Genomic DNA, 26,174 nt, shown 5'->3' on the forward strand with positions numbered 1-26,174 from the left:
ATTTTAACTAATGGATGACTGATATGGGTTTTTCAATGGCCGATGCCCATATCTGGAGAGCAGGATGGCTGATATAAATGCAGATAAATATACAAAACATTTCCAAAGTGAAACAAACACTTATTTTATGCAATATTTACTCAGTTGCAAAAAAAAGAAAAGAAAAAAAACTTGAAAACAGAAAGTGTTGACTATAAATTGACAGCTCTATAGGTAGATTTTGGAACTGACACAAAGGAAAGTTAACACTTCGGCCAAGCAAACATGTTTTTTTGGCCTAAGCAGATAATCACAAAATGACCAAATATCAGCCAATTAATCGGCCTGGCTGATATATCAGTCTATTACTAATTTTAACAGTAAAGCATTACGAACTAGCATGAACTAACAATGAACAATAGTATATTTATAAATTAACGTTTAACCAAGAATAATTAAATGCTTTAAATTTGGTAATTGTTGTTTAAATGTTAATTGTTACTTCATAGCTAATGTATTTTCTAATGTATAGAACACACAGATACCTTTATTGCATTAAGACATTATATGCATGACAATTAGGCAGATTTCCTTCCTATTACAGTAATACGCCTGGATGTGTTTTTAACGTGAATTTTTTTGTAATTCCAATTATTTTTAATGGTATTTATCATTAGATTTTCATTACTGTAATACAGTATACAATATGTAATAAAATTCATCATAAAGACAAAAAATAAAAAAATCACCTTTTATGAAAATTGGAGGTGGGGTGCCTATTTGTCAGAAAAATAATGTCACAATGCAAAAAAATCAAATAATAATCTTTACTTTCTTAAAGCAAAATCAATAGATTTTCTTATTTTGAATTTGGGGTGAAATGTGACCGGAACATTATAAGTTCTACTTTTTAGAAGAAAGATGCGCTTGAGTTCTGTATGAAGAGTATTTAAAAAAAACAATGTGCGTTACGCTAAAAGAGTTTCAACATGCGACAAGGAAAATGTATCACTCTAGACTCTTGATTAAAGACTAAATCATCTGTGGCCATACAAATGAATAAAATAAACAGTTTGCTTTTGCAATGAAGTATCCCTGCTTTGGATGTCCATGAGTGATCATTTGAAACACCATCAGGAGCCCATGAGATATGCAGTCAATTAAACCCCCTGCTATCTTGTGATTCAAACATAATTGCTGCTAATCGTCCTTAAAAATACTTATAATTAGTCATTGAGGGGTTTAGGCATGTTGATTCCAGGGCCGATATCTAAAAAGCCACCTGCAGAATATCTTCTCAACAAGTCCAGCCTTTCCTTTGATACGTAATGGCCCAGCAGCTCTGGGGTCAGGTGTGGCTCACTGAACGTGTCTATAGAACTGACTCCAGCACGGTGTGAGCCTGCCTTTCACAAACTCCAGTGTTTTTCGCACAAAGAACCAAGGAACAATGGGGACCTTCAAATGCACAGGCGCTTTTGTCCCAAAGCAGGTGTTTAATTGATCAGGAAGTCCTTCAAACATGGAGAGATGGAGAAAGGTGGAGTGTCCCGCTGTATCTTGCCTAACCATGGGTTTTAAGACGTATGGCTTGGACTCATCTATGTGATGATAATAATAGCATCAGTTAGAGCATCGTGGGATAGATGGACACCCTAAGATCTTCTCACAAAGCTCTGATGGTAAAGGAGAACTATTTTAGTTAATTAGTTGTTACATGCGGACTTATTTTGTTAAAATGGCTGGTACAAAAAGAGCAAGGTGTTCAAAGGAGAAAAAGGGTCATTTGATGGGCTTTTCATATGAAACCTGGGGGTACGAGATCTATAAGCTCATGTGTGAGCAGCATGTGGTCTTTCTTAAAAGCCTTTTCACAGAGGTGCGCTAGGGTTTGTCTCCGACTTTTCAACATAGACGTAAACCTCCCCCCCAAAAAAACAAAACAACAACAAGAAAACACAAACTATTTTGTATATAAAAAATGAAACCTATTTTTAGGGACATTATGACTTCTGCCATTACTTCCACATAAATAAAGCCCCCCCGTCAGGGATCACATAAAGAGACAGAAGCAATTGAGACAGCCTAAATAGATAGAAGAACTGTGGTGAATTCTCCAAGAAGCTTGGAACATCATATCTGCCAACAACCAAGAAAAACTGTGTCCAGGTGTATCTAGGAGAACTGGGGCTGTTTTAAAGGCAAAGGTGGTCAAACCGAATATTGATTTAGCTTTTTTATGTTTACTGGACTTTGTATGACATTAAGTGATAAATGAAAACTATTTACGTCATTATTTTTGAAGACATCCTCACTATGCAACATTTTTCACAAGTCCCTAAAACTTTTGCACAGTTATGTATGTATGTATACATATATATATATATATATATATATATATATATATATATATATATATATATATATATATACACACATACAGTTGTGCTCAAATGTTTGCATACCCTTGAAGAATTGGTAATATATGTACCATTTTTAAAGAAAACACGAGTGAGCAGGCAAAACACATTTCATTTATTTCTTATGGGATTCATATTCAGCTGTAGGTTATAACAGAATGGTGCAATCATAAACCAAAACATGGCAACAAAGAAAAAAATGAAATGACCCCTGTTCAAAAGTCTGCATACCCTTAGTTCTTTATACCGTGTATTGCCCCCTTTAGCATCAATGACAGCGTGCAGTCTTTTGTAATAGTTGTCTATGAGGCCCCAAATTCTTGCAGGTGGTATAGCTGCCCATTCGTCTTGGCAAATGCATCCAGGTCATGCAAAGTCTTTGGTCGTCTTGCATGAACCGCACGTTTGAGATCTCCCCAAAGTGGCTTGATGATATTAAGGTCAGGAGACTGTGATGGCCACTCCAGAACCTTCACCTTTTTCTGCTGTAACCACTGGAGGGTCAACTTGGCCTTGTGCTTAGGGTCATTGTCGTGCTGGAAAGTCCAAGAGCATCCCATGCGCATCTTTCGTGCAGAAGAATGCAAATTGTCTGCCAGTATTTTCTGATAACATGCTGCATTCACCTTGCTATCAATTTTTACAAGATTCATCATTCCTTTAGAGCTCACACCCCCTCAAAACATCTGTGAGCCACCACCATGCTTCACAGTGGGGATGGTATTCTTTTCACTATAGGCCTTGCTGACCCCTCTCCAAACATAGAGCTTATGATTGTGACCATAAAGCTCTATTTAGGTCTCGTCACTCCAAATTACAGTGTGCCAGAAGCTGTGAGGCGTGTCAAGGTGTTGTCGGGCATATTGTAACCGGGCTTTTTTGTGGCATTGGCGCAGTAAAGGCTTCTTTCTGGCAACTCGACCATGCAACTCATTTTTGTTCAAGTATCGTCATATTGTGCTCCTTGAAACAACCACGCCGTCTTTTTCCAGAGCAGTTTTTCTTTGTATCCCGAACAATTTTTCTGGCAGTTGTGGCTGAAATCTTTCTTGGTCTACCTGACCTTGACTTGGTATCAAGAGATCCCCGAATTTTCCACTTTTTAATAAGTGATTGAACAGTACTGACTGGCATTTTCAAGGCTTTGGATATCTTTTTATATCCTTTTCCATCTTTATAAAGTTCCATTACCTTGTTACGCAGGTCTTTTGACAGTTCTTTTCTGCTCCCGATGGCTCAGTATCTAGCCTGCTCAGGGCATCCACGTGAGAGCTAACAAACTCAATGACTATTTATACACAGACACCAATTGCAATTTAAAAAGCCACAGATGTGGGAAATTAACCTTTAATTGCCATTTAAACCTGTGTGTGTCACCTTGTGTGTCTGTAACAAGGCCAAACATTCAAGGGTATGTAAACTTTTGATCAGGGCCATTTGGGTGATTTCTGTTATCATTATGATTTAAAAAGAAGCCAGATGGCTTCATATGATCACTATCCTTAAATAAAAGACAGTTTTTTTTGCATGATCAGTCATATTTTCAAAATCAATACCAAAATTTCACAATTTCAGCCAGGGTATACAAACTTTTGAGCAAAACTGTATATATACAGTGCATCCGGAAAGTATTCACAGCGCTTCACTTTTTCCACATTTTGTTATGTTACAGCCTTATTCCAAAATGGATTAAATTCATTATTTTCCTCAAAATTCTACAAACCCCATAATGACAACTTGAAAGAAGTTTGTTTGAAATCTTTGCAAATTTATTAAAAATAAAAAACGAAAAAAAAATCACATGTACATAAGTATTCACAGCCTTTGCTCAATACTTTGTTGAAGCACCTTTGGCACCAAATACAGCCTCAAGTCTTTTTGAGAATGATGCTACAAGCTTGGCACACCTATTTTTGGACAGTTTCTCCCATTCTTCTTTGCAGGACCTCTCAAGCTCCATCAGGTTGGATGGGGAGCGTCGGTGCACAGCCATTTTCAGATCTCTCCAGAGATGTTCAATCGGGTTCAAGTCTGGGCTCTGGCTGGGCCACTCAAGGACATTCACAGAGTTGTCCCGGAGCCACTCCTTTGTTTTATTGGCTGTGTGCTTAGGGTCGTTGTCCTGTTGGAAGATGAACCTTTGCCCCAGTCTGAGGTCCAGAGCGCTCTGGAGCAGGTTTTCATAAAAGGATGTCTCTGTACATTGCTGCATTCATCTTTCCCTCCATCCTGACTAGTCTCCCAGTTCCTGCCGCTGAAAAACATCCCCACAGCATGATGCTGCCACCACCATGCTTCACTGTAGGGATGGTATTGGCCAGGTGATGAGCGGTGCCTGGTTTCCTCCACTGTTAACTGTGGGACCTTATATAGACAGGTGTGTGCCTTTCCAAATCATGCCCAATCAACTGAATTTACCACAGGTGGACTCCAATCAAGTTGTAGAAACATCTCAAGGATGATCAGTGGAAACAGGATGCACCTGAGCTCAATTTTGAGTGTCATGGCAAAGGCTGTGAATGTACGTGATGTTTTTCGTTTTTTTTTTTTTAATAAATTTGCAAAGATTTCAAACAAACTTCTTTCACGTTGTCATTATGGGGTATTGTTTGTAGAATTTTGAGGAAAATAATGAATTTAATCCATTTTGGATTAAGGCTGTGTAGGGCTTTACTGGTTGTTTAGATCAGTGTTACTATCAGAAATAATTAATAATTATTTCTGTAGTTATTAATCAATATTTAAATTAATTAATTGGATCTAACTCATTAAAACCTCATATGGGACTCCAGTAAATGTAGTGTGCTACGTTTAGGAGCAAGTTTGGTTATTAGCAATAATTAATAATTATCAAAGATAATTATTAATTATTAAAATCAATAGAACACTGATGAGAATCAATGTCAATGTTAGCTTTTTTTAATCCTTTAAATCAACAGTTATCAAAGATAATCGTTAATTGTTAACGTCGATGAAACATTAAAATTAACACTAGCTTATTGATCATTCAAATTCAATCAAAGATAATTATCAGTTATCAAAAATCAATAGAATATTAATAAGGATTAACATTGACGGGGCACCACCCTGGAATCAGGGACTAATAACCGAATATTAAAACAGTTTCAATATTAGATTGTTTTCTTAGGAAAATCGACATCCGAAGAATATCGATTTTCGGGAAAAAAAACAATGAATGAAGGTTTGAATCCGAGCACTGACATCCCGTCAGCATGACACAGGCGTATGCAAAACAAACCAAAACACTTCTCTTTGAAATATAAACAAAATTTATTTATGCAGTAATATCAATTAATAATTAATACAATGCAGTCAATAAACTTCTGACTTACAACTACAAACTAAACAGTGATATGATTAGATATGGAAATAAAAATAATTCTATAACACAAGGTGTGTGTGTGACAGTGTGTGTGTGTGTCAGTGTGGTTAGTAAGAGAGAGAGAGAGAGAGAGAGATGATTAAGTGACAGCCCGAAAGCTGATTTCGCGATAGCTGGAGATAAAGCAGCTGTGTTCATCACTCAGAGACGTGGTTTTACGAGCGGGGCTCGTAAAAGTCCCTTGTTATTTGACTCTTTAATGGATGAACTCAGTTGCTGTCTCACCCGCGATGGCGAAAATGCACAACAGTCCAATTTGGTTGGACCACAATACAGCAAAACAAATTCGTGATAATTAATACCCTGAGTATTAATAATGAGCGGACATGGCGGTCCGTAAACTGTACAAGAAAAAACCTTGAAACACAAGAATAACACGCTATAATATTCTATCTCTGCCCAGACGTAAACCTCTTACTTGAATCGCATGAGGACACAGGTAGAATGTGTTTTCCTCTGTCCTTTAACTTTGACCTGGTGCCTTGAGGCTCGTGTGATGACGAGAGGTTGTTTCCTCGTGCTGTCGGCGGGCGGTACGGCTGTTGATTCTCAGAGGGCGGTACGGCTGTTGATTCTCAGAGGGCTGGCGGAGAACTCAGAAATGTCGACTTGATTGAAGATGGAAGAGAAATCTTTAATCTCTTCACTTCTGTAGGCCAACGGATGAAGATGCGAATTGCTCGGCGGTCTCCTTCGGATCCGTTAGAGTGTTCGGTTGAACACAGAGTAATCTTAGCTCGTCCAGCGAGATGGAGATTGTATGGCTACAGTTTCAAGTCGGACATTACTTCCTTATGCCACGAGGTTGCACCGGAGAGCAGCAAAAAGCTACGTCCGTATTCGGTGAACTAAGTCGCTGGAAGCCACTTTGGAAGCATTTCAGAATTATTTGAAGTCCTGATGATGTCATGTTTGAGGGACGTTCTGTGGTGTGCCTCATCCAATAGGAGTTGAGTGCTCGATCCTTTAGTGGGCAAGGCTTCATGGATCTGTAGTCTGTTTTGGACTCCCTTTGTTTGATTTTGGCACGATTTTTGTCAGTAAAATTTACGACTTAGAAGGAGGGGCTTGAGGAATGTTTTTGACTGTTAGGCCTGCCTTTGTCTTCTATCTGAATACATGAGGCCCAACAGCTGTAACATAACAAAATGTGGAAAAAGTGAAGAGCTGTGAATACTTTCCGGATGCAGACTCCCCCAGACTCTGAATTAGCAGGGAGTAATACACTGATGTGATACCTTTTCCAAAAGCAGTACACACCACTCTCAGAGTATCTGCCGCTTTAGGGGGGTGTATGCTACTCCCAAAAATAGTACAGAGCAGGTGGCACAGCTGTAAATACCTAAAGAACTGAGATCTGGGAATCCCAAAATGTTGAACCAAATTTTCAAAGGATTTCAACACTCCACTCTCATATAGGTCACCGAGTGTATTAACCTCCCTCACAATCCACTCTGACCAGCAGAAAGGGGACTTATTAATACATAATTTTGGGTTCAGCCATATGCTCGAGGCAACATTAAAATAAATGTCCGAATTAAACACTATGGACACTTTTGTCCATACCGAGTGCAAATGCGAGATAACAGAGTGTAACTTAACTTCTCCGGTTAGTTTAATAGAGAGGCGTTGCAATGGCGAAATAGGGGCAAGAACTTCCCGTTCAATACAAAACCAGGGAGGGGTCACTCAGATGGAAGCGACCAGTGAGCCAAATGTCTGATACCGAATGCATAATAATAAAACAAAATCTTGGGTAGGCCTAGCCCACCTTTGTCAGTCGGCCTATGCAATTTACTGAAATGTAATCTGGGATGTTTACCATTCCAAATGAAGGACTTCGCTATGCTATCAAATTGCTTGAAATTAGAGTGGGGGCACATCTATATGGAGAGACTGTGGCAGGTAGTTGTATCTTCAGATTTAGACCAATTAACTCTGTATCCTGAGAACTTAGAAAAGGAATGAATAATTCTGTGGAGGCAAGGCATAGATCTAGTAGGTTCAGAGACGAATAATAAAATATCATCTGCGTAAAGCGAAAGCTTATGCGCCACACCTCCCGCCACCACCCCTGGAAAATCATCCTCCTTTCTTATCGTGGCTGCTAATGGTTCAAAGGCAATACAGAACAATAATGGGGAAAGAGGGCAACCCTGCTGGGTGCCCCTATCCAGAGTAAAAAAATCTGAAATTAATCCATTTGTTTGTGCCACCGCTACCAGGTGTCTATAAAGTAACTTAATCCAAACAATAAAAGTATTTCCGAACCCATACGTTAACAAAATCTTAAAAAGATAATCCCATTCTACAATATCAAACATCTTTTCGGTGTCAAGTGAGATGGCAGCGACCGGAGTCTGATCATTCGCAACTGACCACATGATATTGATGAGACACCTAATGTTATCAGAAGAGCTACGACCCCCAATAAACCCCACCTGATCTATATGTAAAAGAGATGTCATAACTTAATCGGTTAGCCAAAATTTTTGACAATATTTTAACATCTAGCTGGATCAGGGAAATTGGACTCGCTTGGATCTTTGTCCTTTTTAAGAATCAGACTGATCCAGGCTTGCACCATGGTTGGCGGAAGCTTTCCATTCTTTAATGATTCTGTATAAAATTCTAGCAAAAGTGGAGCCAATTCTGCAGCATAAGATCTAAAATACTCAGTGGCAAAGCCATTTGGCCCCAGAGTCTTGCCTGTAGGCAAGGCCTTAATTACCTTGCCAAGCTCCTCCAAGGTTATCTCAGAATCAAGATAATTTTTTTGCTCAACCGTCAGTTTAGGAAGTTCTAATGGTTCCACAAAGTTTCTAATATCCTCATCAGTAGACAAAGATGTGGAACTATAAAAATTGAGATAGAATTCTTAAATAAAAGCATTATTAATATCAATGGCTGAGGTAAATATTTCACCACCAGCAGATTTCACTGAGGGAATGGTAGAAAAAGACTCTCTCTGTTTTATATATCTAGCCAGAAGTTTTCCTGCCTTGTCCCCCGACTCCAAGTATGACTGTCTTGCCCTGAATAGCCAAAACTCCACCTTCTGTAACAAAGTAGTATTATATCTGTATTTCAATCGGGTCAATTCTCTGAGGCCATCAGATGACATTCGGCGCTTCAGGTCTGCCTCAGCACTTTTAATATTCTCTTTCAACTCCACGAGTTCTCGTGCTTTGGATTTTTTGGTGAATGAGGCATACTGTATGATCCGGACCCTAAGAACCGCCTTAAGTGCCTCCCAAGCCACGCCCACAGAGGATACTTAGGACCAGTTGGTCTCCATATAACATTGATTTCAGCCTTTAATATTTGTTGGAATTCAGGATTTTGCAAAAGGGATACATTAAAGCACCAACTATATGATTTCTTCTTCTCCATATGTGGCAACACCTCAAAACACACCAGGGCATGATCTGAGACTAAAATGTTTCCAATTGAGCCATCAACAAAAGATGAAATGAGGGACTTTAATATATATATGAAAAAATCTATTTTAGAGTAAATCTTATGGGCTGATGAAAAAAATTTATAGTCCCTACCAGATGGGTTCAAAAGTCTCCAAATATCTGTAAGACCAAGATTTTTACACATCCTGTGAAGCGTCAATGTTGCTCTAGAGGGCTTGCACACTTTTGCTTCACTATGGTCAAGAACCGAGTCCATCAAAAGATTAAAGTCTCCTCCCAATATTATATCATGAGGGGTGCCAGCGGCTTACAACATCCCCACAAGATCTACAAAAAAGCCCTGATCATCAACGTTAGGTGCGCAAATATTAGCCAAAATCAGACTTTGCCCCTGAATTTCTGCTAAAACAATAATGACTCTTCCTGATTTATCTTTAATCTGTTTGAGAAATTTGAATTGTAGATGCTTATTTATCACTATAATGACCCCCCTACTCTTACTTGAGCCAGCACTAAAGAAAACCTGTCCACCTCATATCTTCCCAAATCTTTCAGCTTCCTGCAGGGAAAGATGCGTTTCTTGAAGAAATACTATATCATATTTCTTCCGCTTAAGAAGAGAAATAACCTTCCTTCTTTTTATGGGGTGCCCCAACCCATTCACATTCCATGTGGAGAGAGACAATCCACTCATATTAACATTTGACATTTTGACATATTAGAAAAAATAGATTGTGCCAAAAACAAAATTATAAAGACCACATTCCAACATTAGTGCAACAATCAAACCCCGAACTTCCCCCAGAACCAAACAAACAGAAAAAAGAAAAATGTGAGCATTAACCCCGCACTCCATCCCTTTAAATTCAAACAGTCCATGTACGCCTACAAGAGCCCCCATGTCAACTTTGCCGTTGGATTGCTTAAGTCTGGTGTTTCTATACAAATTTTGTGAGACAGAAGAAAACAAACTCCAGCCAATAGGCAGAATAAAAACAAAGAGCATGTAGATTCATCCACAAAACTGTCCCAAAGGTGTGTTACTCCACACAAAAAAAACTCCAGCCGCTAGGCGGAACCAGCACAAAAAAAAAAAAAAAAGGCCCTCAGTTTCCTCGAACATTCAAACGAATGTTCAGTGAGCCGGCCCACTCGGCTGCTACATGAGTGCAACAAATGACCTAATCACTTCAATGTCTTGCAAGAAATTCTCCACAAAACAAACTCCAGCCAATAGGCAGAATAAACACAAAGAACATGCAGATTCATCAACAGATCTGTCTTGAAGGAGTGTTACTCCACAAACAAACTCCAGCCGCAAGGCGGAACCAGCACAAAAAGAAACAAAAAAGGTGCTCAGTTTCCTCGAACAGTCAAGTGAATGTTCATTGAGCCGGTCCACTCGGCTGCAATGTGAGTACCACAAAATAACTTACTCTATTGACTTTATGAAGGAAATCACTTGCTGTGGGCATGTGAATGTTTTACGGCCATCCTTAGCATCTTTTCTCAATTTGGCCGGGAATATCAGTGCAAAAGCGACCTTCCGTTGATGTAACGGTTTCTTGCATTCCTTGAATCGATCACGTTTCTCTCGTTAAATTCGCAAAGTCTGGGAACAAGAAAATGCTGTGGTTCTACCAAGAAAGCCTTCCTTTATTCCTCGCCTCGCGTAACAAAAGATCTTTATCGGATGATCTCAGAAATTTGGCCAGAATTGATCGGGGCCTGTCTCCATCAGCAGACAGCTGAGCCAGAACCCTGTGAGCTCGCTCAATTTCCAGCTTATGGCCTGTTATGTCAAGCAGCTTTGGAAAGAGCCCGTCTAGGAATTTCACATATCCTGACCCTCTTCGGCCTCAGGAATTCCGACAATTCTGATGTTATTCCGCCGGCTACGGTTCTCCATGTCCTCCAACTTCTCCCAGACACGCTCCAAATCCACCTTGGTCGCTAGCGGATTAGCAGATAATTCCCTCTCCGATGACTCCAGATAATCGATCTGTTTCTCGACATCCCCCACTCTTGTAACCAGCTCAGAGAATTTAATCTCCATGGCAGTGATCGATCGACATATTACAGCGAGATCCTCCAAGTCAGCAACGACCTTCATCAGCATTGCCGACATGTTCAACATCTCTCGCCGAATTTCCCTCACTTCTCCGACCAAACTGACTCCCTGGCTTGGGGCCTTCTTGGGGGTGTCAGCTTGAGCACGTAAGTGTCTTTTAATGTCTCCAGAGCCTAAGGATTTTGAATTCTTTGACATATTGTCCTCCTAGAACAGTTATGGAACAAAGTGTATCGGTTTATGTCATTAATAGTGCTAAAACTAGCAAAGTGCGCAGAGCTCGCCGTTCATACATCTGATCCTCGTATGGCATCACGTGACTATCCTGAGAATAGGTTTTTGCATTACAGTACCAATAATCTTTTCACTTGCTAAAATGCATCATGTATTTGACAGGTTTCGTGAGATTCATCCATTGGTTTTGAAGCCATCTACAGTATAATGTATGTTAGTGTTACTAAACTTATAACAGATATACACATTTAAAACTGAAAGAATTAGATTACTTATCTCGGTCAGCCACTACTCGACAAGCATTAACTGGAAAATGATTAGTCTTTAGAATAAGGTTAAAAAAATGCATTAGGTATCATGCTCTAAGAATAAAAAAATTGGTAGCACCTTATTTTAAGAGTCCATAATAATGCTCTAGTTAAGCATGAATAAGAAAGTAATTAATAATTAACTGAATGTAGAGTAAGGCTACCTTAGCCTTACTCTACACCAGTGGTTCTCAATCAGGGGGCCAGGACCCACTAGGGGACCTCAGCACACTTCCAAGGGGGCCTCAAGATGACTTAAAATTAATTTAAAATAAGAAATATTAAAATAATTACAATAATCCTACTTAATTAAAATCCTAAAAAATATTTTAAGATGTATGCCTACAAATTATAAACAGACTCTTTCTGAAACTTCTAGAATCAAAAATTATCAATGATTAACTATTTTAATCAGACATGTCGTTTCAGACGAGGGGGCCTTCAAATATTGTCTTGGACAGTGGGGGGCCTTGTAGTCAAAAAGGTTGAGAACCACTGCTCTACACAATTCACAACTTATTAAACATCTTATTTTTGTGTGGAAAGTACTGTAATTAATGCTCAATTTCAGAGATCCATCATAAATCAAGTTTAATAAACAATATTAAGCCAGTAAGTAAGGCTATTGGCTTTACAATTTTTTTTTTTGCATTTATTAGGTGGTATTAAAATTTATTTTATATTTATTTAAATATATGAAGACAGTAATTATGACTAATTAGTATTGTTTTGTTTTTTACTAATAAATTGCTCAAATTGTATAAAGATTTTGTATTAAAGCCCCTGTTCTAAGTGAAATTTTTACCTACTCAAGTTACTGGATTGCTTTGCACTAACTATGTTGTATTTTAAGTTTATTGAACTGTGTTAATTATTAGTATTGGTTTTACTAAATTGTTACTAATGAAATGTGATAAAGAATTACTAATAAACTAATTACATTCAATTAAATTAATTTTCAAATAAAGACTTTTTGATAAATTTGGTAACAATATGTGTGACATTTATTGAGTGTTTACTGTATTTGCAGTAAACAAAAAAATATGTGTTTTATTGTAATTGAAACGTGCAAAAAAAACAAAAACAAACAAAAAAAAACAATAGAAGATTTTAGTAAGTTATTAGTAACAGATTTGAAAGGCAGCAATAAAAATTAGCCTTAATTACTGCCTTAATATTGTTTAGTAAACTTGATATTTGATCTCTGAAATAGAGCACCAATTTCATTACTTTCTACACAAGAAAATAAGACATTCAAGAAGTTGTAAATTGTGGCTAAGACAGCCTTACTCTACGTTCAGTTAATCATTAATTAGTCTTATTCATGCTTAACTAGTTATTGTGGATCCTTTAAATAAAGTGCTCCCAAAAATGTATATACTTACAGCATTTATTATTCTTAATGTTAATTTATTCAAATATAATTGTTCATATTTTTTTTCTATTGCTGTAATGTCAACAAATACAACTTCTAATTTAAAAATGTATGTTGAAATTAACATTATCCAAGATTATTATGTGAGTAAAAAGTATTGTTCACTGTTAGTTCATGTTAACTAATGCAGTAAATACAAATACAACCTTACTGTAAAGTGTAACCTAAATAATTATCAGTATCATCCAGCATTACAAGTGAAGATCAGTGCGCAAGATGTGCGATTCCTCTTCAGAGAACATCTGTCTGAAAGGTGTGCCCTTGGAATGGAGGAGGAAAGTGATGATGTCAGCAGCAGAGCATCCAGGACTGATTCTGTCTGTTTTGAAGGTCTCTTGAGTTGCAGCGCAGCGCTAGCATGAGATATTTCTTACGAGTTATTGATGGGGAAAATGGATGCCAGAAAGCTATTTAACACGAGATGTCAAAGTCAGAGGTGATTTCAGGCTACAGCATACAGCCGAAGAGAGAAAAAAATGCAACATAAGAGCACATGCTCTTACACACTGAGCCACAGTGCTAATGTGGCCGTCGCAAATTCAATTTAAGATTACGACATTTACTGAACCCATCCCTTCCAGCGTTCCCAATATAAATTCAATTATCATGATGAGAGACATGTCATTAATCTGCAAAGAAGGTAATACCTTACCTAGAGCTGGGTATCCCAGGTAAAACCGGTCCGCCCCAATCCATCCCAGGAAGAGTGATAGAGCAACAGCTACTTTGTATGAGTAACCACTCCTGTATCGTCCAAAGAACGTGTTAATTATTTATGAATGTCTACAAATAACATGGTAATCATACTGAATGCAAGAATGAAAGTGAACTTGAGCATACACATTCCGGCAGGGGATGCTTTTGTTAAATCCGACCTCTCCACCGCTGAATTTGGACATTGTCCCATTTGACAGTCGACAGCTGACGTTTGGAGCAGGTAAGCATTCCACTGCAATGACAACACTGCGTTAGATTCCAGATTGAAGAGAGCATGTCAGGACAATGTCATTTCAACCTTTTCCACTACAGCTGTGATCACTAATCAAAGTGTCTATGATGCACAAAAATGCTGTCTAGATAGGCAGCTCACTAGGTTTTGAGACACAGCCAAAGATTTTAGCATGTAATCAAACAAATTAACTTGGGTCAAAATAAAAGACCTATGGGTAATTAAATAAAACAGATGTATGATATAGTATTTTTCTGTTTATACACTGGTGGCCAAAAGTTTGGAATAATGTACAGATTTTGCTGTTTCGGAAGGAAATTGGTACTTTAATTCACCAAAGTGGCATTCAACTGATCACAAAGTATAGTCAGGACATTACTGACGTAAAAAAACAGCACCATCACTATTTGAAAAAAATCATTTTTGATTAAATCTAGACAGGCCCCATTTCCAGCAGCAATCACTCCAACACCTTATCCTTGAGTAATCATGCTAAACTTTTAATTTGGTACTAGAAAATCACTTGCCATTATATCAAACACAGCTGAAAGCTATTTGGTTCGTTAAATGAATCTTAACATTGTCTTTGTGTTTGTTTTTGAGTTGCCACATTATGCAATAGACTGGCATGTCTTAAGGTCAATATTAGATCAAAAATGGCAAAAAATAAACAGATTTCTCTAGAAACTCATCAGTCAATCATTGTTTTGAGGAATGAAGGCTTTAAAATGCTTGAAATTGCCAAAACAATTGACAAAGGGCAGCTGGCTCTAACAACGACAGAAAGAGATGTGGAAGGCCAGATGTACAACTAAACAAGAAGATAAGTACATCAGAGTCTCTAGTTTGAGAAATAGATGCCTCACATGTCCTCAGCTGACAGCTTCATTGAATTCTACCCGCTCAACACCAGTTTCATGTACAACAGTAAAGAGAAGACTCAGGGGTGCAGGCCTTATGGGAAGAATTGCAAAGAAAAAGCCACTTTTGAAACAGAAAAACAAAAAGAAAAGTTTAGAGTGGGCAAAGAAACACAAACATTGGACTACAGATAATTGGAAAAGAGTGTTATGGATCTTAACCCCATTGAGCTTTTGTAGGATCAGCTAGACTGTAAAGTGCATGAGAAGTGTCTGACAAGACAGACACATCTATGGCAAATGCTACAGGAAGTGTGGGGTGAAATGTCACCTGAGTATCTGGACAAACTGACAGCTAGAATGCCAAGGATCTGCAAAGCTGTCATTGCCGCACGTGGAGGATTTTTTCGATGAGAACTCTTTGAAGTAGTTTAAGAAGTTCTGAATTTTTTCACGTTATTAATGTCCTGACTATACATTGTGATCAGTTGAATGCCACTTGTGAATAAAAGTAACAATTTCTTTCCATAAGAGCAAAATCTGTACATTATTCCAAACTTTTGGCCACAGTGTACATAATAAGTCACACTTAATCACAGATGACCCACCCCATGCCAAGCGGTCCTTGCAGTTCTCTGGCTCTTGAGTCGCATCATCTATTTTAGGTTCTTTACACAAATACTTGATCACTGTTAAGGCGGGATCAAACAATAGTGTCAAATCAACCAAATTTCATAAAAAAAATTTTTTGTATTTTTTTAATACTTTTTCTAAAGAAAGATAAATATTAATGACAATGAAATCCAAAATACTGGATGTCATAGATCAATATTTACTGAATAATCTATTATTTTGTAGAGCGGGGTCAAAATGGAAAATGTCGCCTATGATTTTGGAACAAAACTACAGGTTAAAAAAAAAAAAAAAAAAAAACTAAGCTTAGAAAGGTGGCAGCATCATTTTATTTTTACACAGAGATAGGTTGGTATATTACAGGGGTCGGCAACCTTTTTGACATGGAGTGCCATTTTTTATTTTCCTGGTTAATGGCTGTGCCGAGACTCGCGCTGCACGTGCAAGCCATTTGCACATCACAAGCCGTTCAACTATTTAGCCCTTTTCGGTGAATCGCATCTGCAAAATCCTAAAACTTTATTTCCAGGTTTAATTTATATTTTGCATGGACTTGAAAAGATTTTTGAACCTCACGATGTGGGTTTATGTTTTCTCTATTCATTGTTTAATGTAATTTTGAGTGTGACCATGGTTTAAAGAGGGTGTCCCTGTATGCTGGGTTGGAAATCTCAAGGATTAATAGTGGTGTTTTCCTTATTACATCACATGTTGTTCTGAAAGCAAAAAGAAACAAATGAAACACGGAATGTAGACTGTCATCCGCACAGCCTGACCGGAGCAAAGCAGGCACGTTTACTCGTGCGATTAACCGAAAGTGAAGCGCTGCCGGCTCGTGATGCTCGAATGGCTTGCACGCGCTGCACGAGTCTGTTGGGTATACTGCAGTCTCATCACATTTTAACTTTTTGTTTTTGTCTCCCATTCAGCTCATCAAAACACGCTGCGTGATCATCAAGGAGGATTATATCAAGATGTAGATTGGAATGCAGGTGCGGAATTTATATAAATAAAATAGTCTACTTCTCTCGCACCATTGCTGGCACGCTAGTGATTACCCCTCCGTGTGCCAATGCTGACACCTGTGCCAAAGGTTGCCGACCCCTGGTCTATTACTAATAGGAATAATTATTACTACACTGAAAAACCTTATAAGTTGACTACTTAATTGATTGAGTAAACTCGTTCCCTCAACTGAACTGAGTAATGGTGTCTCCAAAACTTGTGTAATTAAGTTCATTTAACTTAAGTGTTCATACAGAATGAACTCAACTATTTAAGTTTAAGTAACTAGATGCAAGTAGACTAAACTCAGATTTACTATTTACATGTTGTTGTTTCTGCTTTATAATTTTAGTTGAACTGACTTAAAATTAGATCATACAATAACAGCTCAAATAAAGATTACAACTGATTCTAGGTCAAACATTAAATAAACTTATTTCTCCACAGAAATGCATATATGCCTGTACTTTAATTGCACATGAACAAGGTGAACTGACATAGAGTTAACAGGGTCCAACTTGACCAAAAGGGGACACAGATCACCCTAATGGTGACATCACACAAAACAACTATTTGCAACAAAACTACATAAGTAATACTACAAAAGATCTAAAACTATAAATTCTTAATAACAGCTATTTAAACGTCCCCATAAGTTCCCTTTGACCAAGGAAACATAATTAAATAATGCAAGTGCATGGGATTATGGGTATTCCCACAGCCTCAATATTGTACTCAATCTGAGTTAACACTTAAAATTTTAAGTCTGTAGATTTTTAAGAAAAGAGATATATGAGTTATGAGCCCAAAACTTTACATTTCGAGAAATCTTAAGACAACTTGATTTTTCCAGTAATGACAATATTAGGGTTTACATTTTTTTTTTTTTTTCCACTGGAGCAGTCAAAACAACCTGGAGCTGAACACACTTAAAACAGTGGAGATGATAGTGAACTTTAGGAGGAACACCCCAACACTGACCCCCCTCACCATTCTAAACAGCACTGTGGCAGCAGTGGAGAAATTCAGGTTCCTGGGCACTACCATATCATAGGACCTGAAGTGGGACACCCACATTGACTCCATTGTGAAAAAGGCCCAGCAGAGGTTGTAGTTCCTTCGCCAGCTGAGGAAGTTCAACCTGCCACAGGCGCTGATGTTCCAGTTCTACTCAGCAGTCATTGAGTCTGTCCTCTGCACTTCTATAACTGTCTGGTTTGGTTCAGCTACGAAATCAGACATCAGAAGACTACAAAGGACAGTTTGGACAGCTGAGAGGATTATTGGTTGCCCCCTGCCCTCCGTTCAAGAACTGTACACTTCCGGAGTGAGGAAAAGGGCTGGAAAAATCACTCTGGACCCCAATCACCCTGCCCACTACCTTTTTAAACTGTTGCCTTCTGGCCGACACTACAGAGCTCTGAGCACCAGAACTGTTAGGCACAGGAACAGTTTTTTCCCTCAGGCTATCCATCACATGAACAGTTAAAACTGCCCCACTGAGCAATAATTATGTGCAATACACAGCTTGGTCACTTTGTATTTTTATTCTATTTTTTTTATTATTATCTCTGTCTTGTTGCTGTATTGTTTGTGCACTGGATGCTCCTGTCACCAATATAAATTCCTTGTATGTGTAAGCATACTTGGCAATAAAGCTCATTCTGATTCTGATTTCTAAGTATAGGTGACACATTTTCAGGCTTTTCAGTCAATGTGTCACATATTCATAACAAGTAATGTATTTTTGGACTATTGAAAAATCGAGATTTTTACATTATAGTTTAATGTGTATAAATAAAGGCACATAACACTAATTAACATTATTTGTACTTCAGACCTTTGTGTTGTTGGACAATAAAAACTAGCTTCATACCATGTGACCCACATTTGTTTTTTGACCATTGAAATTGGGTAAAACTAAAATGTAACAATTTACACATGGAGCCACATTGAGAGCCCCATATCTCTGGGATTTAACCATAAAGGGCCTTAAAAAGGAAGATACAAAAAGAGGGTTTGATCAGAATCAGAATCTATAAGTAAATTAAGATATCTTATAATTCTTCTGGAGTTAAAGGCACTGCAACTTTGGAAAAACATTATTGGACTCACACCACTGGCATATAATGCAACAAGGGGTGCTAAAGTTAACTGATTTTAGTAATAGGCCAACCTTTCTCTGTGTAAAAATGAAATAATGTTGCCACCTTCCTTATGTTATATTTTGACCTGCAGTTTTGCTCCAAAATCATTGGTGAAAATGGTCGTTTTGACCCCTCAAAATGGATTAATAATGGATAACTCTTGAATTAATATTAATTCAAGGCATTTAATATGTTATCCATAATCACACACACACACACACACACACACACACACACACACACACACACACTGGCGGCCAAAAGCTTTGAATAATGTACAGATTTTGCTGTTTCGGAAGGAAATTGGAATTTTAATTCACCAAAGTGGCATTCAACTGATCACAATGTATAGTCATGACATTACTGATGTAAAAAACAGCACCATCACTATTTTAAAAAATTAATTTTTGATCAAATCTAGACAGGCCCCATTAACCAGCACCCATCACTCCAACACCTTATCCTTGAGTAATCATGCTAAATTGCTAATTTGGTACTAGAAAATCACTTGCCATTATATCAAACACAGTTGAAAGCCATTTGGTTCATTAAATGAAGCTTAACATTGACTTTGTTTTTGAGTTGCCACAGTATGCAATAGACTGGCATGTCTAAAGGTCAATATTAGGTCAAAAATGGCAAAAAAGAAACAGCTTTCTCTAGAAACTCATCAATCATTGTTTTGAGCAATGAAGGATATACAATTCTTGAAATTGCCAAAAAACTGAAGATTTCATACAAAGGTGTACACTACAGTCTTCAAAGACAAAAGACAACTGGCTCTAACAAGGACAGAAAGAGATATGGAAGGCCAGATGTACAACTAAACAAGAAGATAAGTACATCAGAGTCTCTAGTTTGAGAAATAGACGCCTCACATGTCCTCAGCTGACAGCTTCATTGAATTCTACCCGCTCAACACCAGTTTCATGTACAACAGTAAAGAGAAGACTCAGGGGTGCACGCCTTATGGGAAGAATTGCAAAGAAAAAGCCACTTTTGAAACAGAAAAAATAAAAGGTTAGAGTGGGCAAAGAAACACAGACATTGGACAACAGATAATTGGAAAAGTGTGTTATGGATCTTAACCCCATTGAGGTGAAATGTCACCTGAGTATCTGGACAAACTGACAGCTAGAATGCCAAGGATCTGCAAAACTGTCGTTGCTGCACGTGGAGGATTTTTTGATGAGAACTCTTTGAAGTAGTTTAAGAAGTTCTGAATTTTTTCAAATTGTAATAGTAATTTTTCACGTTATTAATGTCCTGACTATACATTGTGATCAGCTGAATGCCACTTGTGAATAAAAGTATTTATTTCTTTCCATAAGAGCAAAATCTGTACATTATTCCAAACTTTTGGCCACCAGTGTGTGTGTGTATGTGTGTGTGTATATATATATATATATATATATATATATATATATATATATATAAAAAACAACATTTTGAGCTGGGTTTGTCAGTATCATCTCTAAGTTAGTGATGCTATTTACCATTAGTGATGATAACTTAAATGTGCAATCATAGAGAAACAAAACAGATGACATAATCAGCAGCAGATACATCATTATTGTGTACTTACAGACACAAAATAAATGAATCTACTTGTTTATATAATAAAAGCAACTTTGAACTGGTGTTTATGGCTCTAATAGTTATGTTCACGAATAAATCACAGATGTATTGATTTAAAACAACAAATCCCCATACTTTCGCAGCAGTTAGAATAAGTTATATAAAATATAAGTTTGATTAGCACATTTAGAGTCAATCACTGCTGGCTGTATCATAAACAACGCATCAATTAGCAATCAGGCTAGCTAGCATGAAATCAGTTTAATAATCCTCATATATTTACACTATTTTTTTTTTAAAGGATATTGTCCCAGTCGGAGTTTATCACAGTTGTCCACATCATTGCCCAGGCTGTGGATGACAGTGAGGCAGAAAGTAAAGATGATCAACGCCTGTGTTGCTGAGCGAAAGGGCAACAAAATCATCCAGTATGCAGCCATGTTGAACTGTCACGTGATTGACGTGGACCTTAAAGAGACACACACCTTAGTCAACGCACAATATCCTGCAAGTCTCTTCTAGTTCTGTTCTTTAACGCTTTTAACTTTGCGTATTTACTTACTGAAATCGGGTTGTGTTGTTATAATAAGTTCTTTCATAATCAACTGTCAGTTGAACTTGTTTGCTGTGTTGGATGCTGACAATCAACTTAATACTCGGCCAACTGCGCTAGCCTGTATAACGGGGTTTTGAATGGGAAAGCAGTACAGTGTTTGTGTATTTAAATTGTATGTCAGCTTTAACATCTCTTTAAAGCATTTTCTAGGCAGACGAACGTGTAGAAAGAGTAAATGACTCCTAAACACCTCAAGTCTGCCAGTAACTTTTCACTGCACTGTTTTCAATTGTGACGAGTGTTTCATGAATATGCACCTGATAGATTGGGGTTTTATCACTTATTTAATACAAGTCTATAATTTATGATTTAATTTGTTGCGATTAGAACGTAGTAAGATATACAGCTCTTTATAGTTTCGTTTTACGATGGTCTCTTTATTTGATTTGAAATTAAGTTAATGGAGATTTTAATGATCACGCGCACTTCCTGGTTTCAGGTGATACTGCTCAGTGCATCCACATGAGAGCTAACAAACTCATTGACTATTTATACACAGACACTAATTGCAATTTAAAAAGCCACAGGTGTGGGAAATTAACCTTTAATTGCCATTTAAACCTGTGTGTGTCACCTTGTGTATCTGTAACAAGGCCAAACATTCAAGGGTATGTAAACTTTTGATCAGGGCCATTTGGGTGATTTCGGTTATCATTATGATTTAAAAAGGAGCCAAACAACTATGTGATAATAAATGGCTTCATATGATCACTATCTTTAAATAAAAGACAAAAATGTTTGCATGATCAGTCATATTTTCAAAATCAATGCCAAAATTTCACAATTTCTGCCAGGGTATGCAAACTTTTGAGCACAACTGTATATACATACAGTTGAAGTCAGAAGTTTACATACACGTTAGCCAAATACATTTAAACTCAGTTTTTCACAATTCCTGACATTTAATCTTGGAAAACATTCCCTGTCTTAGGTCAGTTAGGATCACTACTATATTTTAAGAATGTGAAATGTCAGAATAATTAGAGAATTATTTATTTCATCTTTTATTTCTTTCATCACATTCCCAGTGGGTCAGAAGTTTACATGCACTTTGTTAGTATTTGTTAGCATTGCCTTTAAATTGTTTAACTTGGGTCAAATGTTTTGGGTAGCCTTCCACAAGCTTCTCACAATAAGTTGCTGGAATTTTGGCCCATTTCTCCAGACAGAACTGGTGTAACTGAGTCAGGTTTGTAGGCCTCCTTGCTCGCACACGCTTTTTCAGTTCTGCCCACAAATTTTCCATCGGATTGAGGTTAGGGCTTTGTGATGGCCTCTCCAATACCTTGACTTTGTTGTCCTTAAGCCATTTTTCCGCAACTTTGGAGGTATGCTTGGGGTCATTGTCAATTTGGAAGAGCCATTTGTGACCAAGTTTTAACTTCCTTGCTGATGTCTTGAGATGTTGCTTCAATACATCCACATAATTTTCCTTACTCATGATGCCATCTATTTTGTGAAGTGCACCAGTCCTCCTGCAGCAAAGCACCCCCACAACATGATGCTGCCACCCCCATGCTTCACGGTTAGGATGGTGTTCTTCGGCTTGCAAGCCTCACCCTATTTCCTCCAAACATAATGATGGTCATTATGGCCAAACAGTTAAATTGTTTCATCAGACCAAAGGACATTTCTCCAAAAAGTAAAATCTGTGTTCCCATGTGTACTTGCAAACTGTAGTCTGGCTTATTATGGCAGTTTTGGAGCAGTGGTTTCTTCCTTGCTGGGCAGCCTTTCAAGTTATGTCAATATAGGACTTGTTTTACTGTGGATATAGATACTTGCCTACCTGTTTCTTCCAGCATCTTCACAGGGTCCTTTGCTGTTGTTCTGGGATTGATTTTCACTTTTCGCACTAAACTACGTTCATCTCTAGGAGACATAATGCATCTCCTTCTTGAGCGGTATGATGGCTGCATGATCCCATGGTGTTTATACTTGTGTAGTATTGTTTGTACAGATGAACATGGTACCTTCAGGTGTTTGGAAATTGCTCCCAAGGATGAACCAAAATTGTGGAGGTCCATAATTTGTTTTTAGTCTTGGCTGATTTCTTTTGATTTTCTCATGATGTCAGTCAAAGAGGTACTGAGTTTGTAAGGTATGCCTTAACATGCATCCACAGGTACACCTCTAAAGGCTTGACATCATTTTCTGGAATTTTCCAAGCTGCTTAAAGGCACAGTTAACTTAGTGTATGTAAACTTCTGACCCACTGGAATTGTGATCTAGTCAATTAAAAGTGAAACAATCTGTCTGTAAACAATTGTTGGAAAAATTACTCGTATTATGCACAAAGTAGATGCCTAAACAACTTGTTAAAACTATAGTTTGCTAATATTAAATCTGTGGAGTGGTTAAACATGAGTTTTAATGACTTCAACCTAAGTGTATGTAAACTTTTGACTTCAACTGTTTGTGTGTGTATATATATATATATATATATATATATATATATATACACACACACACACTGGTGGCCAAAAGTTTGGAGTAATGTACAGATTTTGAAATTGGTACTTTTATTCACCAAAGTGGCATTCAACTGATCACAATGTATAGTCAGGACATTAATAACGTGAAAAAGTACTATTACAATTTGAAAAAAAAATTCAGAACTTCTTAAACTACTTCAAAGAGTTCTCAAAAAAATCCTCCATGTGCAGCAACGACAGTTTTGCAGATCCTTGGCATTCCAGCTGTCAGTTTGTCCAGATACTCAGGTGACATTTCACCCCACGCTTCCTGTAGCACTTGCCATAGATGTGGCTGTCTTGTCGGGCACTTCTCACGCACATTACAGTCTAGCTGATCCCACAGAAGCTCAGTGGGGTTAAGATCCATAACACTCTTTTACAATTATCTGTTGTCCAATGTCTGTGTTTCTTTGCCCACTCAAACCTTTTCTTTTTGTTTTTCTGTTTCAAAAGTGGCTTTTTCTTTGCAATTCTTCCCATAAGGCCTGCACCCCTGAGTCTTCTCTTTACTGTTGTACATGAAACTGGTGTTGAGCGGGTAGAATTCAATGAAGCTGTCAGCTGAGGACATGTGAGGCGTCTGTTTCTCAAACTAGAGACTCTGATGTACATCTCTTCTTGTTTAGTTGTACATCTGGTCTTCCATATCTCTTTCTGTCGTTGTTAGAGCCAGCTGTCCTTTGTCAATTGTTTTGGCAATTTCAAGCATTGTATAGTCTTCATTGCTCAAAACAATGTATGACTGATGAGTTTCTAGACAAAGCTGTTTCTTTTTTGCTATTTTTGTCCTAATATTGACCTTAAGACATGCCAGTCTATTGCATACTGTGGCAACTCAAAAACAAACACAAAGACAATGTTAAGTTTAATTTAACGAACCAAATAGCTTTCAGCTGTGTTTGATATAATGGCAACTGATTTTCTACTACCAAATTAGCAATTTAGCATGATTAGTCAAGGATAAGGTGTTGGAGTGATGGCTGCTGGAAATGGGGTCTGTCTAGATTTGATCAAAAATGACTTTTTTCACATAGTGATGGTGCTGTTTTTTACATCAGTAATGTCCTGACTATACTTTGTGATCAGTTGAATGCCACTTTGGTGAAATAAAGTACCAATTTCCTTCAGAAACAGCCAAATCTGTACATTATTCCAAACCTTTGGTGCCCTTGTGTGTGTATGTTTATATATATATATATATATATATATACTATATATATAACTTACCAAAAAAAGAAACGTCCCTTTCTCAGGACACTGTATTTTAAAGATAATTTTGTAAAAATCTAAATAACTTTACGATTCTTTATTGTAAAGGGTTTAAACAATGTTTTCCATGCTTGTTCAATGAACCATAAACAATTAATGAACATGCACCTGTGGAATGGTCGTTAAGACACTAACAGCTTACAGATGGTAGGCAATTAAGGTCACAGTTATAAAAACTTAGGACACTAAAGATACCTTTCTACTGACTCAAAACACCAAAAGAAAAATGCCCAGGGTCCCTGCTCATCTGTGTGAACGTGCCTTAGGCATGCAGCTGGTGACCACACCAGATACTGACTGTTACTTTTGATTTTGACCCCCCCTTTGTTCAGGGACACATTATTCCATTTCTGTTAGTCACATGTCTGTGAAACTTGTTTAGTTTATGTCTTAGTTGTTGAAGCTTTTTATGTTCATACAAATATTTACACATGTTAAATTTGCTGAAAATACAAGCAGTTGAATGTGAGAGGACGTTTCTTTTTTTTTAAAAAAATGTTTTGTGTGTGTGTGTGTGTGTGTGTGTGTATGTGTGTGTGTGTGTGTGTGTGTGTGTGTGTATATGTATGTGTATATATATATATATATAATAAATTTATAAGTATATTAAATTGTAAATGTATACATCTTTATACACCCTCGGTGCAGCCTTTCATTTTTACAGATTTTAATATTTAAAATCATTGTACAACAACAGCTCTCTTACTGTAATACAATTGAAAAAAAAAAGGGTGTAACAGTAATGAAAATCATCATTGAAAACAAAGGGAATAGTAAAAGTAAAGTCTGGACACATACTGGTAAATAGACCATTTACTTCTGTTGTAAGTGCCTCACTGTAACCTTGAAAATATTACAGTATATTTTTAAAGAAAAGAAGGGATGAATTGATATTATTTTTGTGGTAATCAACATTATGCCACAAATGCTGTTGATTGAGCTAAACTTGTATTGAACCCAGAATACTCCTTTAAAGGCTGTAGCAACACTGTAAATAATGACAGTTATTTTAATATTCTGGGTTCAATACAAGTTGAGCTCAATCAACAGCATTTGTGGCATAATATTGATTACCACAAAAATTAATTTCAACTCGTACCTCCTTTTCTTTTAAAAAAAAAAGCAAAAATCTGGGTTGCAGTGAGGCACTTACAATGGAAGTAAACGGGCCAATTTTTGAACGTTACAATACTCACTGTTTCAAAAGTATAGCCACAAGACAAAAGAAATGGGTGTAAACATGATTTTAGTGTGATAAAATCGCTTACTAACCTTTTCTATGTAAAGTTATAACTAATTTTACAACTTCGTTCACATGATGATGTAATGTCAACAAACCCTAAAACCCTAAAATGACTGTACAAATTA

General features: G+C 37.3%; 1 protein-coding gene across 1 annotated transcript in view; it reads right to left on the reverse strand.

The window, feature by feature from the left end:
* The window catches only part of LOC127438997 (TM2 domain-containing protein 1), a 35,173-nt gene extending 14,283 nt beyond the window's left edge, over window positions 1–20,890 (reverse strand). The window contains exons 1-4 of the mRNA XM_051694967.1: window positions 20,751–20,890; window positions 15,690–15,763; window positions 14,113–14,221; window positions 13,925–14,016 (exon numbers count right to left, since the gene is read on the reverse strand). Coding sequence (XP_051550927.1) covers window positions 13,925–14,016; window positions 14,113–14,221; window positions 15,690–15,763; window positions 20,751–20,884 — 409 coding nt within the window. The 5' untranslated portion in view covers window positions 20,885–20,890. The remainder of the gene's footprint in view (window positions 1–13,924; window positions 14,017–14,112; window positions 14,222–15,689; window positions 15,764–20,750) is intronic.
* Window positions 20,891–26,174: the final 5,284 nt, after the last annotated feature.

Source organism: Myxocyprinus asiaticus, chromosome 50 (assembly GCF_019703515.2).
Source record: "Myxocyprinus asiaticus isolate MX2 ecotype Aquarium Trade chromosome 50, UBuf_Myxa_2, whole genome shotgun sequence".
NCBI lineage: Eukaryota > Metazoa > Chordata > Actinopteri > Cypriniformes > Catostomidae > Myxocyprinus > Myxocyprinus asiaticus.